Source organism: Kogia breviceps, chromosome X, assembly GCF_026419965.1.
Source record: "Kogia breviceps isolate mKogBre1 chromosome X, mKogBre1 haplotype 1, whole genome shotgun sequence".
NCBI lineage: Eukaryota > Metazoa > Chordata > Mammalia > Artiodactyla > Physeteridae > Kogia > Kogia breviceps.
The window spans coordinates 69,191,163-69,210,820 of record NC_081330.1 but is presented as its reverse complement, the minus strand read 5'-3'; the positions used below and the strand labels follow the sequence as shown (position 1 = coordinate 69,210,820).

General features: G+C 36.2%; 1 protein-coding gene across 2 annotated transcripts in view; it reads right to left on the bottom strand.

The window, feature by feature from the left end:
- Positions 1–543: 543 nt before the first annotated feature.
- Positions 544–19,658, bottom strand: part of RLIM (ring finger protein, LIM domain interacting) — a 33,216-nt gene continuing 14,101 nt past the window's right edge. Inside the window, exons 2-4 of one of the 2 annotated variants that reach the window (XM_059050399.2) lie at positions 7,641–7,833; positions 6,656–6,739; positions 544–5,354 (exon numbers count right to left, since the gene is read on the bottom strand). In XM_059050399.2, coding sequence (XP_058906382.1) covers positions 3,736–5,354; positions 6,656–6,739; positions 7,641–7,809 — 1,872 coding nt within the window. In that variant the 5' untranslated portion in view covers positions 7,810–7,833 and the 3' untranslated portion in view covers positions 544–3,735. The remainder of the gene's footprint in view (positions 5,355–6,655; positions 6,740–7,640; positions 7,834–19,658) is intronic. The other variant, XM_059050400.2, reaches the window with a different exon arrangement.

Below are 19,658 nucleotides of genomic sequence, written 5' to 3'. Positions count from 1 at the left end.
AAAACTTAAAAACTCAAATAAGGCAAATTACAAGTATTTTTCGTTCACAAAAGAACAAAGAAATGGGGTGGAGTAAAGGGAGGAATAAAAATATCCTCCATCTTTAAAATTATCAACAACCACCACAAGGTGCCACTGTATTCTAGCAAGCTGTAAAAATGGCCATTCACCTCCCTATCACACAGATATTTTGAGAACTGCCAAAAGTTATGGCTGATGCTTGACCCATTTTATGTCGTGGACATCTGGGAAACAGGTGATTAAATACAAAGTATATTAAGTGATAACCCTTCATAAATATAATTTGAGACACGGACACTAGGAGAGAATACTTGGCACGGAATGAACATGTTTTCCCAGGGAAAAAAAATTACTTGAGGTAACACTTATAGCTAATAGTTTCCTAATCTTAAAGTTTGGATGAACTCCAACAATCATGTTTTTAGAGATTTTATACATATATATATATATATATATATATATATATATATACACACACACACATACATATATATATAAAATCCTGGTGCTAAGCGTTTTTTTGTCGTTGTTAACTGTACAACTGATTACCTATACTCCAACACTAATGTGAACACTTTTCTCAATCCCCACCTCCATCAACACCACTGAGGTATAACTAATGTGTTCTTTTTAGAGCAAATATTCCAAATTAAGAATATGGCTCATCTTCTAGTGTTGCTACCGATAAAGTCTGCAAACTTTAAAGCTAACTTGTTCAATTTTGTTTTTAGTACTAATAAATCTCAATCATGTCAACTGCTTGGAGTTAAACATAACACCTCAAACGTTTCAGACTAGTAAATGAATTTTTTTTTTAGTAAGTGAATTTAAAAAAATAATCTGAAATATTCAAGGAAGTTCCATTTTTAATACTTTTCCCTATGCCTTGAACAATGTAATCCCAACATTGTTTTTCTTGTTCCTATTATTGCATGAAGTTCAAACTAGGTCCTCAAGACAGAACCTTTCTGTAATAAAGAAAAAGTGCAAAAATACAAAATGAAATGTAAAGTCTTTTGCAAGAAAATGCTTCCTCAAGAGAACAGGTGTTTGGATGCCGGTGGGAAAAAAGATTTTTTGTTCTCCAATGTACATCTGACACCTACAAATGACCTTGTCTTCAATGTCCATACTAGTAAGTACATATTGGTCATGGACCTTGCAAAAAAAAAAAAAATCAAGTAGTAAATTCCACTAAAATATTTGCATCCATTCTACATAATCCAATGGAAATTAATGAGTGCTACTGAAAAAGGTTTCCACATGCACATGTCCAATATGTGCATCCTACTGAAGGCTAAAAACTTAAAATTCTATTTCCAGTGTTTATGAATAGCTTCAATATCTACATTCATAACCAGCATTCTGCATGAGTTACCTCTTTAATACTTCACAAATGAGTAAAATACATCTTGGGAGGTTAGGAAGGAACCTGTTAATAACTTTCTTTTATGCTTAGAATGTGATGCAGTTGTTTTTAAACTATTTAAAATGAACACCCCTATATAAGAATGGGACATTTTATACCAAGAGGAAACTGGGTTTCTTTTTAGCCAATCAGGACTACCCTGCAGATCTGAAAACCAAAGAATACACCCTTAGGAAAGGAGACATGGCTCACAAAATATAAAGGAATCCTGACTTTTACATGGACAATTTTTTTTAAAGATAAAATGTATTACATAAGCGCCGTAAACAGTGAAATCTGCTTATATTTAAAAAAAAATAAGTGAAGCTTTGTTTGGACATTATTTCCTTGCAAGAGCAGTACATATCCTTAGTAAACAACTACCATATTTACAAGTTAACTTCCTTGATACTTAGGTAGGATTGAAAGCCAGAGGAAAATATGAAAGAATGAGCTTTGAAGTAATCTTTACAGCTGAGTTGATAACAGTTAAGGTGGCCAGATAATTTCTAAAGCAGACTTGTTTATTTTGTAGAGTATCTGACTAGGCCTGGGTAATTAGCTCACTTTGTTAAAGGCCAAGGATGTGTTCAATCCCTCTTTGGGCCCATTAGCTTTTCCCAGAAAAACAAAAGACAGTCCTCCACAGTCAGACTAATCCTAACCCCAACGAGCCTCAAGAGAAAGTTGGCAAGAGAACTGGGGTTCTTCACAAAGCTTACTAAGGAAACAACATAAAGTGCATATCCCATAGATTTGTGAGTCAGCATTCTCATCTTCAAATATGGGCAGCACATTTAAAATTTCAACTTCAAATAACCCAACACGACTCACTTTCCACAAAGAATAAAAATCCCTTAATTCTTCACCTTGTCTTTAAATGTGAGATGTTAGGTCTGTGTTAGAGAGATAGTAACAAAACATTAAATAAGTGGGCACTGGTACCTTGAATGACAAATCTCGAAAACAATGCAAATTTGAGACTTTCCTATTAGTACACACATCTGCACCAACTTCAATTCCTATGCTAAAAGTGGTTTATAGTCTCTTTGCTCCATCTTTTGCTTTTTGGGTTTTTTTTTTGAGGAGCAGACTTGTAAAAGACATCAGTGTAACTTGTGCTAAGGGGTAGTGGTTTGCTTTCCTTAAACCAAAGCTCTGCCAAATTTGCATCATCTGCTCAAGTAGAATACTGTGTCCGGGATCTCACCATATGAAACCAGTTCACTCACATCTGTATGACTACTGTCTTCATGAAAAGTTTAAGTTCTTCCAAGCAGTTTTCTTTACTCCTCCTGTTTTTCATTTCCTGCCTAAATCCAAGTTAAAATAAACAATTTCCACTGATCTTCAATGCAGTTAAATTCTGCACTCTGTCCTTTCCTTTGCATGTCACAGTAGCTGTTCACATACATTAAATATCATAGATATGTTCTGCTCTTACATCTACACACTTACAAAAGCAGCTTTGTACTTCGTTTGGTGTGTTTTTTTTACTATGTTGGCTCACAAAAAGCAGTTTTTTCATTTCTAAGCATGGTACTTTACAATTTTTAATGCATTAATACAACAGTGCATTGGAAAAGTACTGAGCCTCTACAAAATAGCTTTACATTTTTAAACAAATGAATGTGATTTTTTTTCACTTACACAAGCATAGGCTTTTTTTTTAATATTTCCACAAGATAAATATCTCAATTAAACTATAAGCTCACTCTACAAGTGTGCCACAGTGATGGGCTTAGGAGACAGTTATACACTTAGAAGATCCTAACCTTAGTGTTATTTACACTGACATGTCCAATATCACCTTGTCTGAAACGTGAACAAATGATATTCAGAATGTAGGTGAATTTGTGCCAACTAATAACTGGGAACAGTATAGCTTTAAGCAATCACTTAGGAAACATGTACTGTAACTTAGTCTAAACTGGGAATTTCCTTCACCCCTCTTTCCTATGGCATAGGAAACTTTAAAGATCAACATGAAACAGATAAGAGCCATTGCTAAGGCAGATCTTTTAAGATAACAAAGGAGAAACTGACAACTATATATGATAAATCATCAGTAATAACAATTACTGATACTGAAATCAGATTTTTATGTCCTAAAATGTTGCTTTTTAAATATTTCCTTTTATTCTGGAACAGAAATTAGAGAAAGGACAATGATTCATTCAGAAAGCAATGACTCAATTCAGGTTGCTACTTTACATTTAAGCACCACTCAAAAAGTGGACATAAAGCAAGTGATTCCTGTTTGCCCATCACTATACCAGCTACATAGCTGAGAGTTCAGACCTTAATCACACAACGCTTTCTCTGTTACCAGAAGCTAAGACTGCTCTGCGACATATAGGACAAGTAGAATTCTCAGATAACCAGCGATCGATGCAGTGGACATGGTACTCATGGGAACAAGGTAGTTTACGAAGTTTGTTGCCTTCTGTGTATTCTGTAATGCAAACACTACAGGTTTTTAATGCATCGTTTTCACCAAAACTTCTCATTGCCAAGTTGTCAATCTGTTCTTTGGTGAGTCCTCTAGGTTGGTCATCATCATCCTCATTTAAGAGGAAAAACTGAGCCAGACTAAGGAAGGGCAAAGAGCCACTTTCATCAAATGTTACTGGGGCCCTGTGTCGACCCTCTCGCCTGGCACCTGATGAGCCTGATGATGAGCTTCCTTCATTACTGCCTTCAAATACCTCTGAGCTAGTCTCTGAACTTTCACCACTGGAACTGGAACTAGGACTGGAACTGGAACTAGAACTGGAACTAGAACTGGAACTTGAACTGGAACTCGAACCAGAACTGCTACTACCACCAGAACCCCCTCTTCCATTCCGTGACTCTGACCTTTCCATATTTCGACTCGAGACTGAGCCACTAGGCTCTGAATCACTATCACTGTACATAAAGTAGCTTAACTCACCAAAACCTGTCATTATCTGCCTTAACATGGTCTGAATTGCAACAGATGTAGTCTCACTTAAACCAGTATTTAAGATTCTACGAATCGGAATTCTGATGGTACTGACATAGGTTCTCACACCTGCTCGCTCAGAACGTGAAAACGTACGCCTAAAACCTCCTCGTTCACTTTCATAAGTGACAGTGTTGTTTGGCGTCTGAGACCTTGAACGAGTTCTGCTAGCTATGCTATCTCTCTGCCGATATTCTCCAGGACGAACTCTTCTTACTTGAAGATCAAGGACTATGGTTGGAGGTCTCTGGCCTGATCCTGTAGATTCACCACTGCCAGTTGTATCTGAAGACCCTGCTCCTTGTGAGGCATTTCTGGTTCCAGAAGCTGCAAAGAGACCTCTACTTAGCAAGTCAGGTCCACTTATTTGCTGTCTCAATGTCACGTGGTGCCGGGTTCTAGAACTTCCCTCAGTCTCATTTACCAAAGGATGCTCAAAAGTCTGAGATGAGATACTATGATGAGATCTTCGTGGAATTTCACTCATTGGATGCAGAGGTGATCTACTTCTTTCAGCTCTTGCTCGGGTTCTCCGATGGTCTGGGCTCCTACTTCTTGCCCTTCTCTGACCTCTGGTTGGTGGGGCTTCTCCTGTTAATGATTCAGTTGAATTTCGTTCTGATCTGGGTGGCCTTGCAGATGTTGATTCAGATCGTGGATTTTCCACTTGCCTTTGGCTGTTGTTGTCCATACTTTCTCCACTAGAACGTCTTGCAGATAGCTCATTTTCATTCTCTGGATTTTGGCTCCCATTATTACGGTTAACATTGATCTCTAAACTGAATCTGAAATCACCGCTGTTTGGATTAGTCCGGCTCACTGCTCTCCAAGATTGGTTACCTCTTTGCCCACTTCTTGTCGTATTTCCAGTTTGTCTGACGGAGTTAAGCCAGTCTATTATAGAGTCACCATTAGATACATCATCTGAAGAGTCTCCACCTGTTTTTAAAAAAGGGAGGGGAGAGAGGGAGAAAAAATAACTATCAAAATTAGGAAATTATATAAGAGTACTCAGAAACTTCATATTAGAAAAAAAGAACAAAGATTCTGAACAACTTTCACATTTACAGATTTTTGTAAACCATACTGCATTGATTTGCAGTAAAAGCAGGAAAGTTTCAATTCCATTTTAAAAGAGCAAGCTAATCGTAGAGAAATTTAGGGAATTTTTTTTTTTTAAAAGGGAATTGGGAAGAAGTCTATTTTTAGCACTTCATCATATACAGCGCCTAATATACCACTGTGGGCTGTCAGATGACAACATTTTTTCAGTCCACTGTCAACACTAATGTAATCAAACAAGGTAAACACCAGTTAAGGTACAGGGCTAATATTTTAGTTCAAATTACATTTTTTTGTCAAATTTTCATTAGTCTACATTTCTTTAGGCTCTTGACTTAAGTGCCTTTGATAATATGGGACATTTAAAAATACAAGACTGCTTTAGTCACTGCAAAAATATAAACAAGATTTACAGGTTTAAAAGTATTTGAATACTTCTTCACATTACCAAGATTTTAAATTAACATAAAATTGGAGATCAGACCAAGTAAATAGTCTGAACCTAGCACAGTACATATAACAGCACATTCGAGAACCTGTTACCATGGCTTCTTATGTTAGTCAAATTCCCTATTTCACATTGAGGGAGAAACACCAGACCCGAGGTAAGAGCAAAATTTCTCAACAGTGGGACTATTTATATTTTGAGCCAGATAATTCTGTGTTGTGGGGTCTGTGCTGTGCATTTTAGGATGTTTAGCAGCATCCCTGACCTCCACCCGCTATATACCAATAGCAAACCCCCAGTCATGACAACCAAAAATGTCTCTAGGCATTGCCAATGTCCCCTAGGGGGCAAAATTATACCCCATTGAGAACCATCAGATTAGAGAATGCAACATGTCTTTCTGCTGGTGAGGAACTCATGTTTATAAAGAAGGAATAATACAGTAGGTATTTCAATGGAGGTGGAAAATCAAGAAAAAAAAAATCACATTTAAAATAGGCCATTCCTCACTATGTTCCAATTAAAACAAAAAACCCAAAGGTGAAGCAGAAAAAAAAAAAGTTAACATTCTCACCAAATATCAAGAAAATGCCAGTTGTTTTTATGAGCAGTTACTTAGCATCAAATTAATTTGTGCCATTGCTAGATTATCTTTGGCTGACATTTATAGTTAGGAAGCTCCTTATTCATTCCATCCTCCACCCCTCCCCCCACCCCAAGCAAAATTTACCTCTATTTTCATCTGAGTTTTGTGGTGGTGGGCCCTCTTTAATTTGTTGTAGTCTTCTCAGCAACTCTTCCTCAGTACTTTCACCTAAAATAGTTTAAAATGTTTGCCAAATTATGAATAAAAAACAATGACTTATCCATCTGAGATGACAACCAGAGAGTGAGTAGGAAACCTGGGTAAAATTCACCTGAGAGCATGACATTACAACTTATATTTATTCACATTTCTTTCCAGTTTACAAAATGCTTTTGCATACAGTATCTCATTATTTAAAACTGCAACTCTGGGAGATAGATATCATCTGCATTTTAAAACAATGAAACTCAGACTGAGTGAGAGACTGACATGTTAATTAATATATGGCAGGGCGAGAATGCCAACTTTGGCATTCTGACTCAAGTCTGGTACTGTTGCCTCAAAATGCACTCCCTCTTATAAGAGTCATGCTAACTAACACCTTACCTTTTAAAATTTAAGGAATCACTCAAAGGTTAATAGAATTAAAGAGAAACAAGGAGGAAGGGAGATAATGAATTTTAACTAGAATCAAATGGGACCTAATCAGGGAAAGGAGAATAACCAAGCACAAAGTTCTGAATAATTGACTATTTTACCCAAGGCTAGCTCTGATTGATTATGATAGTAAGTCTGTCCTAAGAACGGAAGTTCCCATTAGCTCCTCAATACTACTAATGTCTAGTAAGTTATATAAAGATAAATAACAAAAAGATTGTTCAGGTCCACTCTCTTGAATTTAGCTCATTATAAACTCATAATATAATTCCTAACTAAAAACCCTGACATAGGATAATTCCAAATATGAGTGAACAAAATCATGTAATAAGTACAGCAGTTAATGTCACTCTACATCCCTTGTATTAAAATACTTCATAATGGCTAAAGAAACATTTTTTTAAAATACAGGTTTCCTTTTTTTTTAAGACCAGCAATTTACATATAAATCCTTAAACTACACATTGCATACCTGGGGTGCCTAGCAAATTGTTATCCCTCATAAGCCTATAATCTTCTTCACTGAGGTTATTTACAAATTGATAGAAAGCTTCTTCCCGATCCAATCGGTCCATCTGACTTCTGCGCTGTGCTGCAGACTGATCACCGCTTCCTTTATCGTTAGAATCTGAGCTTTCCATCTTGATGAACAAGTGGAAAATTATCTAAAAGGAGAAAGGAGATCAATCTTGAAAACAGAAGTCAGTATGTATTCTATAGAATAGTTTTAGTTATGCGAAAATCCAGAATGCAGGTCCAGACATGGATTTTAAGACCTCATATGAATGAAATTTCTTAATAGAAAAACTCCTGAAAAGTACTGTTATACCATGAAAAGACTAGGTCAGGGGTTGGCAAACTATGGCCCATAGGCCAAATTTAGCCCTGGTGCCTATTTTTTTCTCCTTGAGATCTAAAAATGATCTTTACACCTTTAAATGTTTTTTTTAAGAGAATATTCTGTGATGTGTGAAAATTATATGAAATCCAAATTTCAGTGTTCAAGTTTTATTGGAATACAGCCATACACATTCACTTACATATTTTCTAAGGCTGCTTCATGCTATAATGGCAGAGCTGAGTAGTTGTGACCAAGACTATATGTGGCACTCTCACTGCTTTGCACTGGTGATCTGTGCACTGTAAGTTGCAGTGATGCAATTATAACTTGACAGCATTTCAAGTGCCATGCTTATCACCACACTGTAACATTTTTTAAATTACCAACGCACACTCATCATATTAAATGAAGAGAAAATGGACTTCAAATGCCTAAAGGTACAGTGGAATATGGATTATTTTGTTATTAGATGGCAAAGGTTATACTTACAATGCAAGAATGCTATAACTGTGCTAGAATAATAAAATATACATTATCAGACTAAATAAGCACTCATCACAATATTCCCAGTTCACAGGAAAGCTACAGTCTGAAAAACTAAAAAATTTAAAACAAAGTATCTCATCACAAAATATTTCCTCACAAAAATAAAAAATGAGGCTTCAACCAGAGTAAGTTTCCAAGTGGCTCATTTATTGGCTAAGCAAGCAAAGCCATTTGTCGATGATGTGTTAGTTAAACTGTGTTTGACTGCAGAAGCTAAAGAAATGTGTCCACAGAAAATCAACTTGTTTAAGATTATTAGCCTTTTGATGAGAACAGTTGCTCAGAAAGTTGAGGATATTGGGATATGTCAATAATCAAGTGAGAAACAAGGGAGCAAGTTATTTTGAGTGGTTTTCCTTGGTTCTTGATGAGCTGACAAATATAACTGATACTATTCAGCTGTTTATTCAAGGAGTCAAGCACTGATTTTTTGAGAAGTTTGAAGTAACTACAGAAGTGGCCTCTATGAAGAGTTTGCATGGAATAACTACAGGTGATAATAGTTTCAAAGAAGCTGAGAAACACTAATTCAGCACAACATGAAGTGGAATCTGCTAAGATGTGTTACAACTGAAACAGTGGTTAAAAAAAAGTGTAGACCTACTTGGACAAATTTACAATGCCTATGAAAATTTAAGGTGTTTAAAGTCTATGGTTATTCATTATATAGTAGTTATAAGTAGTTTGTAGAAAATACTTTTATCTATCATTATTGAACCAGTAATGTCAACGGTGAACTTCACTACAGTGGATGTAAACATAGTGAGTTCCACGAATTTTTGTCAGAAATAGAAGCTGAATATCCTGACTTGCTCTACCAGGTGCTCATTTTGATGGCTTAGTATTGGTAAAGTTTTACTGTGATTTGTCGTACCCAGGTCCACGATTAGATTTGTTTCTGAATGAAAGGAACTACTCTCAATGACTATTACCAAACAAGGAATGGCTTGGGAAATTAGCTTTTTCTGAAGACTTCATGTTTCGGAATGAATTCAACCTAAAATTACAGTGCTTATAATATGTAAAGCTTATACTACAGTAAAGTCATTTCAACAATAACTAACATTGGAATCACAATGTCAAGCTGCTTTATGCACTTCTTGTGCTATCAAAGAAATGAGAGCTCCATTCCTATACAAATTGTAGCAGATATATTTTCTAAGCACAAACTACAATTCCAGAAGTGTTTTTTGGACCTCAATGCAAGTACAAAGTAATGTCCTTATTTCAAAATCCACTTAACTGTGTAACTGAGGAGCTTCTACCTATCCTTCAATTGAAAGTGATGACTCTGCAGTCTAATGATATGCTTGCTAAAAGGTAAATATCAAGAGAAGAATCTAACGAAAAATTCCATAAACGCCTTCTAAGGGGTGAATATACTTCATTAAAATTATATGCTTGTGTACTGATTAGAGAGCAAGACCTACCTATATGTGTGAATAGGCATTTTCAAAGATGAAATATGTAAAATCTCATTTCAAGTCAGAAAACATTAAATGAACATCTGCAAATCATTTTGATAAGGAGTATGTTTAGCCCCAATTAAGCAAAATGTTACCCCTCCGCCAGCAAAAGAATACCATTCTTCTCATTAGTAAACCTATATTACAAAACATTGTACTCAATTATTACATTGTGAGTTTTATCAAGAAAAACTTTGTGGAAATTCGGTTTCTCTGTTTTTAAATAAATAATTATGTAATATGCTCAATTTTGATTAGAAAAGTGAAAAAAATTTACTATCTGGACTTCTACAGAAAGTTTGCCAACCCCGGCTCTGGGATAGTACATGAAACTAGCCAAAACTTTTTTTCTTAAACATCTTTATTGGAGTATAATTACTTTACAATGGTGTGTTAGATTCTGCTGTATAACCAAGTGAATCAGCTATACGAACACATATATCCCCATATCCCCTCCCTCTTGTGTCTCTCTCCCACCTTCCCTAGCCCACCCCTCTAGGCGGACACAAAGCACAGAGCTGATCTGCCTGTGCTATGGGGCTGCTTCCCACTAGCTATCTATTTTACATTTGGTAGTATATATATATACCATACCCATGCCACTCTCTCACTCTGTCCCAGCTTACCGTTCCCCCTCCCCGTGTCCTCAAGTCCATTCTCTACGTCTGCATCTCTATTCCTGTCCTGCCCCTAGGCTCTTCAGAACAATTTTGTTTTTTTTAAGATTCCATATATATGTGTTAGCATACGGTATTTGTTTTTCTCTTTCTGGCTTACTTCACTCTGTATGACAGACTCCAGGTCTATCCACCTCATTACAAAAAACTCAGTTTCATTTGTTTTTATGACTGAGTAATATTCCATTGTATATATGTGCCACATCTTCTTTATCCATTCATCTGTTGATGGACACTTAGGTTGCTTCCATGTCCTGGCTATTGTAAATAGAGCTGCAATGAACATTATGGTACATGACTCTTTTTGAATTATGGTTTTCTCAGGGTATATGCCCAGTAGTGAGATTGCTGGGTCGTACAGTACTTCTATTTTTAGTTTTCTAAGGAACCTCCATACTGTTCTCCATAGTGGCTGTATCAATTTACATTCCCACCAGCAGTGCAAGAGTGTTCCCTTTTCTCCACATCCTCTCCAGCATTTATTGTTTCTAGATTTTTTGATGATGGCCATTCTGACTGGTGTGAAGTGATACCTCATTGTAGTTTTGATTTGCATTTCTCTAATAATTAGTGATATTGAGCATCCTTTCACGTGTCTGTTTAGCCAAAACCTCTTAACTGTCATTCACTACTTGTACAGCCTTAGATAATTACTATATTGGCAGACCTCCACACACTCATTAACCACTCTAATGAAAAAACAATGGTAGTAAACAATCTAAACTAAGAGAAGAATCCAAACAAAATTTCATTCTCTAATTCTTTTCCTTCCAACCTCAGATTGACCTTACTGAAGTTCACATTGACAAAATAAGTTAATTCCATAAACATACGAAAATATGATTTGTAGAAAAGAGGTAATCTATATTGTTACTAGGATTTAACCCCACACACAACACATGAAGTACCTGGATGTTTACAAGTCAGGACTAGAGAAAAATAAAAACAAACCCTCTTTCAGATATAAAAATAAAGTCTCTCTAACTGTCTGATGAGTCTAAACAAGTTTTAGGCTGTACATGGGCACACCTAGCTCTCCCCACTGTCTCTCTCTTAGATCATTTTTTTTAGAACTACTCTATCATTGTTTAAACAAATAAGATAAATATGTCAAGGAAGGGGAGGGAGATGCAATATTTTTGGAGTTTCCTAACCTCATCACTAAGATTCCTTACTTTTGGTAAGAGTGAGCTATATAAATTTCTGAAAGATACTGTTTTCACAATAACTTGAAACTTTAAGAAGACTAGAAGTCAAGAGCTTAAATAAAACACTCATAAAAGTTATATGGGCCAGGCAATCAAAAAAACAAACAAAAGGAAGCCAAAATTTCCCATATGTACCTAAGTAACAACTTAGTATTGGTAATAGCACACAGCTTATTTGTAAAAATACAGAAAAGCACAAAGGAAAAAGTTCAGCCATAATTTCTCAAACAAAAGAAAACCACATTTGGCTAATATTAAGCAGTTAATATTCTGAACACTAACAACGTGACAAAGTCCACTTGTGAAAGATCAATAAATATTCCTGAAAATAATTTATAAAAAATACAACTCGGGATCAGAAGCAAGAAGAACTACAATCCTGCAGCCTGTGGGGAAAAAAAAACACATTCACAGAAAGATAGGATGAAAAGGCAGAGGGCTATGTATCAGATGAAGGAACAAGATAAAACCCCAGAAAAACAATTAAAAGAATCGGACATAGATAACCTTCCAGAAAAAGAATTCATAATAATGATAGTGAAGATGATCCAGAACCTTGGAAAAAGAATGGAGGCAAAGAACGAGAAGATGCAAGAAATGCTTTAAAAAGACCTACAAGAATTAAAGAACAAACACCTAGAAGAATTAAAGAACAAACAAACAAATGAACAATATAATAACAAATGAAAAATACACTAGAAGGAATCAATAGCAGAATAACTGAGGCAAAAGAATGGATAAGTGACCTGGAAGACAGAATGGCGGAATTCACTGCTGCAGAATAAAGAAAAAAGAATGAAAAGAAATGAAGGCAGCCTAACAGACCACTGGGCCAACATTAAATGCAACAACATTCACATCATAGTGGTCCCAGAAGGAGAAGAGAGAGAGAAAGGACCCGAGAAAATATTTAAAGAGATTACAGTCGAAAACTTCCCTAACATGGGACAGGAAATAGCCACCCACGTCCAGGAACCACAGAGAGTCCCAGGTAGGATAAACCCAAGGAGAAACATGCCGAGACACATAGTAATCAAATGGACAAAAAAATTTATTAAAAGCAACAAAGGAAAAATGACAAAAAACATACAAGGGAACTTCCATAAGGTTAACAGCTGCTTTCTCAGCAGGAACTCTACAAGCCACAGGGGAGTGGCATGATACATTTAATGTGATGAAAGGGAAGAACCTACAACCAAGATCTACAAGAGCTACAACCCAGCAAGGATCTCATGCAGATTCAACGGAGAAATCAAAAGCTTTACAGTCAAACAAAAGCTAAGAGAATACAGCACCACCAAACCAGCTCTACAACAAATGCTAAAGGAACTTCTCTAAGTGGGAAACACATGAGAAGAAAAGAACTTACAAAAACAAACCCATTAACAATTAAGAAAATGGAGTCAGATCACAGGAGCACAGTGATTAAGGACGCCTGAGTCAATGAAGCTCTTTTCAGCACGCGCACACACACACACACGCACACGCACACACACGCGCGACACTAAAGAGGATAGCATCTCTGGGTAAGAAGGGTCATTAGAGGTCTAGTCCAACCTCCTAAACAGAGAAAGAAGCTATAAGCTTAGCCTAGGAGGTCAAGGAAAGACTCAAGTCAGTGAAAAAAGAGGAGGGAGGGGAGGGAGGGATACCATATCGATAATTACCTTAAATGTGAATGGATTAAATGCTCCAATAAAAAGATACAGGCTCGCTGAATGGATACAAAAACAAGACCCATATATATGCTGTCTACAAGAGACCCACTTCAGACCTGGGACATGTACAGACTGAAAGTGAGAGGAGGGAAAAAGATATCCCATGCAACTGGAAATCAAAAGAAAGCTGGAATAGCAATACTCATATCAGATAAAATAGACTTTAAAATGAAGAATGTTACAAGAGACAAGGAAGGACACTACATAATGATCAAGGGATCAATCCAAGAAGAAGATACAACAATTATAAATATATATGCACCCACCATAGGAGCACCTCAATACATAAGGCAACTACTAACAGTAATAAAAGAGGAAATCGACAGTAACACAGTATTAGTACGGGATTTTAACACCTCATACCAATAGAGAGATCATCCAAACAGAAAATTAATAAGGAAACACATGGTCTAAACGACACAACAGACGAGATACATTAAACTGATATTTATAGGACATTCCAACCAAAAACAGGAGATTACAACACTTTCTTCTCAAGTGCGCACGAACATTCCCCAAGATAGACCACATCTAGGGTCACATATCAAGCCTCAGTAAATTTAAGAAAATTGAAATCATATCAAGCATCTTTTCTGACCAGAACGCTATAAGATTAGAAATCAATTACAGGGAAAAAAACATAAAAAACACAAACACATGGAGGCTAAACAATATGTTACTAAATAACCAAGAGTTCACTGAAGCTACCAAAGAGGAAATAAAAAAATACCTAGAGACAAATGACAATGAAAACACAATGATCCAAAACCTATGGGATGCAGCAAAAGCAACTGTAAGAGGGAAGTTTATAGAGAAACAAGCCTATCTCAAGAAACAAGAAAAATCTCAAATAAACAATCTAACCTTACACTTAAAGGACATAGAGAAAGAAGAACAAACAAAACCCAAAGTTAGCAGAACAAAAGAAATCATAAAGATCAGAGCAGAAAGAAATAAAACAGAAACAAAGAAAACAACAGCAAAGATCAATAAAACTGAAAGCTGGTTCTTTGAGAAGATAAACAAAATTGATAAGCCATTAGCCAGACTCATCAAGAAAAAGAGGGAGAGGACTCAAATCAATAAAATGAGAATGAAAAAGAAGTTACAACAGACACAGCAGAAATACAAAGCAACCTAAGAGACTGCTACAAGCAACTCTATGCCAATAAACTGGACAACCTGGAAGAAATGAACAAATTCTTAGAGATATAACCTTCGAAGACTGAACAAGGAAGAAATAGAAAATATGAACAGACCAATCAGAAGCAACGAAATTGAAACTGTGATTAAAAACCTTCCAACAGGGCTTCCCTGGTGGCGCAGTGGTTGAGAATCTGCCTGTCGATGCAGGGGACAGGGGTTTGTGCCCTGGTCTGGGAAGATCCCACATGCCGCGGAGCAGCTAGGCCCGTGAGCCATGGCCGCTGAGGCTGTGCATCTGGAGTCTGTGCTCCACAATGGGAGAGGCCACAACAGTAAGAGGCCCGCATATCAAAAAAACAAAAACAAAACAAAACAAAACAACCTTCCAACAAACAAAAGTCCAGGACCAGATGGCTTCACAGGTGAATTCTATCAAACATTTAGAGGAGAGCTAACACCCATTCTTTTCAAACTCTTCCAAAACATTGCAGAGGAAGGAACACTCCCAAACTAATTCTATGAGGCTACCATCACCCTGATACCAAAACCAGACACAGATACTACAAAAAAGAAAATTACAGACCAATATCACTGATGAATAAAAATGCAAAAATCCTCAACAAAATACTAGCAAACAGAATCCAACAACACAATAAAAGGGTCATACACCATGATCAAGTGGGATTTATCTCAGGGAGGAGAGGATTCTTCAATATATGCAAATCAATCAATGTGATACACCATATTAACAAACTGAAGAATAAAAACCATATGATCACCTCAATAGATGCAGAGAAAGCTTGTGACAAAATTCAATGCCCATTTATGATAAAAACTCTGCAGAAAGTGGGCATAAAGGGAACTTACCTCAACATAATAAAGGCCATATATGATAAACCCACAGCAAACACCATTCTCAATGATGAAAAACTGAAAGCATATCCTCTAAGGTCAGGAAAAAGACAAGGATGTCCACTCTCACCACTAGTATTGAACACAGTTTTGGAAATCTGAGCAACAGCAATCAGAGAAGAAAAAGAAATAAAATGAATACAAATGGAAAAGAAGAAGAAAAACTGCCACTGTTTGCAGATGACGTGATACTATACATAGATAATCCTAAAGATGCCACTAGAAAACTACTAGAGCTAATCAATGAATTTCGTAAAGGTGCAGGATACAAAATTAATGCACAGAAATCTCTTGCATTCCTGTACACTGATAATGAAAAATCTGAAAGAGAAATTAAGGATACACTCCCATTTACTACTGCAATAAAAAAATAAAATACCTAGGAATAAACCTACCTAAACAGACAAAAGACATGTATGCAGAAAACTATAAGACACTGGTGAAAGAAGTTAAAGGTGATAAACACATGGAGAGATACACCATGTTCTTGTATTGGAAGGACCAATATTGTTAAAATGAATATACTACCCAAAGCAATCTAAGGATTCAATGCAATCCCTATCAAACTACCAATGGCATTTTTCACAGAACTAGAACAAAAAATCTTAAAATTTGTATGGAGACACAAGAGACCTTGAAATGCCAAAGCAGTCTTGAGAAAAAAAAAAAAAAAAAGGAGCTGGGGGAATCAGACTCCCTGACTTCAGACTATACTACAAAGCTTCAGTAATCAAGACAATATGGTACTGGCACAAAAACAGAAATATGGATCAATGAAATAGTATAGAAAGCCCAGAGATAAACCCATGCACCTATGGTCAACTAATCTATGATAAAGGAAGCAAGGATATACAATGGAGAAAAGAAAGTCTCTTCAATAAGTGGTGCTGGGAAAACTGAACAGCTACATGTAGAAGAATGATATTAGAACACTTCTTAACACACCATACACAAAAATAAACTCAAAATGGATTAGAGATCTAAGTGCAAGACTGGACACTATAAAACTCTTAGAGGAAAACAGGAAGAACACCCTTTGATGTAAATCACAGCAAGATCTTTATTAACCCACCTCCTAGAGTAATGGAAATAAAAATAAAAACAAACAAATGGGACCTAATGAAACTTAAAACCTTTTGCACAGCAAACTACAAACAAGATGAAAAGACAACTCTCAGAATAGGGGAAAATATCTGCCAATGAATCAATGGACAAAGGGTTAATCTCCAAAATATATAAACAGCTCATGCAGCTCAATATTAAAGAAACAAGCAACCCAATCAAAAAAAGGGGAGAAGACCTAAATAGACATTTCTCCAAAGACATACAGATGGCCAAGAAGCACATGAAAACTGTTCAACATCACTAATTATTAGAGAAATGCAAGTCAAAATTACAGTGAGGTATCACCTCACACCCGTTAGAAGGGGGCATCGTCAGAAAATCTACAAAAAAATGCTGGAGAGAGTGTGGAGAAAATGGAACGCTCTTGCACTGTTGGTTGGAATGTAAACTGATATATCCACTATGGAGAACAGTATGGAGAGTCTCTAAAAAACTAAAAATACAACTACCATACAACCGAGCAATCCCACTACTGGGCATATACCCCGAGAAAACCATAATTCAAGAAGAGTCACATACCACAATGTTCACTGCAGCACCATTTACAATAGCCAGATCATGGAAGCAACCTAAATGCCCATCAACAGATGAATGGAAAACGAGAATGTGGTACATATACACAATGCAATATTACTCAGCCATAAAAAGGAACAAAATTGGGTCATTTGTAGAGACGTGGATGGATCTAGAGACTGTCACACATAGTGAAGTAATTCAGAAAGAGAAAAACCAATATCGTACATTAATGCATATACATTTTTCTAGGTTCTAGTGGAACCTAGAAAAATGGTATAGATGAACCGGTTTGCAGGGAAGAAACTGAGACACAGATGTAGAGAACAAACGTATGGACACCAAGGGGGAAAGGAGCGGGGTGTGAGTGTGTGTGATGAATTGGGAGACTGTGATTGAAATATATACACTAATATGTATAAAATGGATAACTAATAAGAACCTGCTGTATAAAAAATAAATAAAATTCATAAAAAAGAAATAAATGAAATAAAACAAAGGAAACAGTAGCAAAGACCAATAAAACTAAAAGCTGGTTCTTTGAGAAGATAAACAAAATTGGTAAGCCATTAGCCAGACTCAGCAAGAGGGAGAGGTCTCAAATCAATAAAATTAGAAATGAAAAAGGAGAAGTTACGACACTGCAGAAATACAAAGCATCCTAAGAGACTACTACAAGCAACTCTATGCCAATAAAATGAACAACCTGGAAGAAACGGACAAATTCTTAGAAAGGTATAATGTTCCAAGACTGAAGAAGGAAGAAATAGAAAATATGAACAGACCAATCACAAGTAATGAAATTGAAACTGTGATTAAACATCTTCCAACAAACAAAAGTCCAGGACCAGATGGCTTCACAGGTGAATTCTATCAAACATTTAGAGGAGAGCTAACACCCATTCTTCTCAAACTCTTCCAAAACATTGCAGAGGAAGGAACACTCCCAAACTAATTCTTTGAGGCTACCATCACCCTGATACCAAAACCAGACACAGATACTACAAAAAAGAAAATTACAGACCAATATCACTGATGAATAAAAATGCAAAAATCCTCAACAAAATACTAGCAAACAGAATCCAACAACACATTAAAAGGATCATTCAGCATGATCAAGTGGGATTTATCCCAGGAAGGCAACGATTCTTCAACATATGCAAATCAATCAATGTGATACACCATATTAAACTGAAGAATAAAAACCACATGATTATCTCAATAGATGCAGAAAAAGCTTCTAACAAAACTCAACACCCATTTATGATAAAAACTCTCCAGAAAGTGGGCATAGAGGGAAGCTACCTCCACATAGTAAAGGCCATATACAACAAACCAACAGCAAACATCATTCTCAATGGTGAAAAACTGAAAGCATTTCCCCTAAGATCAGGAACAAGACAAGGATGTCTGCTCTCACCGCTATTATCCAACATAGTTTTGGAGGTCCTAGCAATGGCAATCAGCAAAGAAAAAGAAATAAAAGGAATCCAAATTGGAAAAGAAGAAGTAAAGTGTCGCTGTTTGCAGATGACATGATACTATACATAGAGAATCCTAAAGATGCCACCAGAAAACTACCAGAGATAATCAATGAATGTGGTAAAATTGCAGGATACAAAATTAATGCACAGAAATCTCTTGCATTCCTATAACTAATGATGAAAAATCTGAAAGAGAAATTAAGGATACACTCCCATTTACCACTGCCAACAAAAAAGAAAAATATCTAGGAAAAAACCTACCTAAGGAGACAAAAGACCTGTATGCAAAAAATTATAAGACACTGATGAAAGAAATTAAAGATGATACAAACAGATGGAGAAATATACCATGTTCTTGGATTGGAAGAATCAATATTGTGAAAATGAATATACTACCCAAAGCAATCTACAGATTCAATGCAAACCCTATCAAACTACCAATGGCATTTTCCACAGAACTAGAACAAAAAATCTTAAAATTTGTATGGAGACACAAAAGACGCCGAAGAGCCAAAGCACTCTTGAGGGAAAAAAACAGAGCTGGGGGAATTAGACTCCCTGACCTCAGACTATACTACAAAGCTACAGTAATCAAGACAATATAGTACTGGCACAAAAACAGAAATATGGAACAGGATAGAAAGCCCAGAGATAAACCCATGCATCTATGGCCAGCTAATCTATGATAAAGGAGGCAAGGATATACAATGGAGAAAAGACAGTCTCTTCAATAAGTGGTGCTGGAAAAACTGGACAGCTACACGTAAAAGAATGAAATTAGAACACTCCCTAACACCATACACAAAAATAAACTCAAAACGGATTCGAGACATAAATGTAAGACTGGACACTAT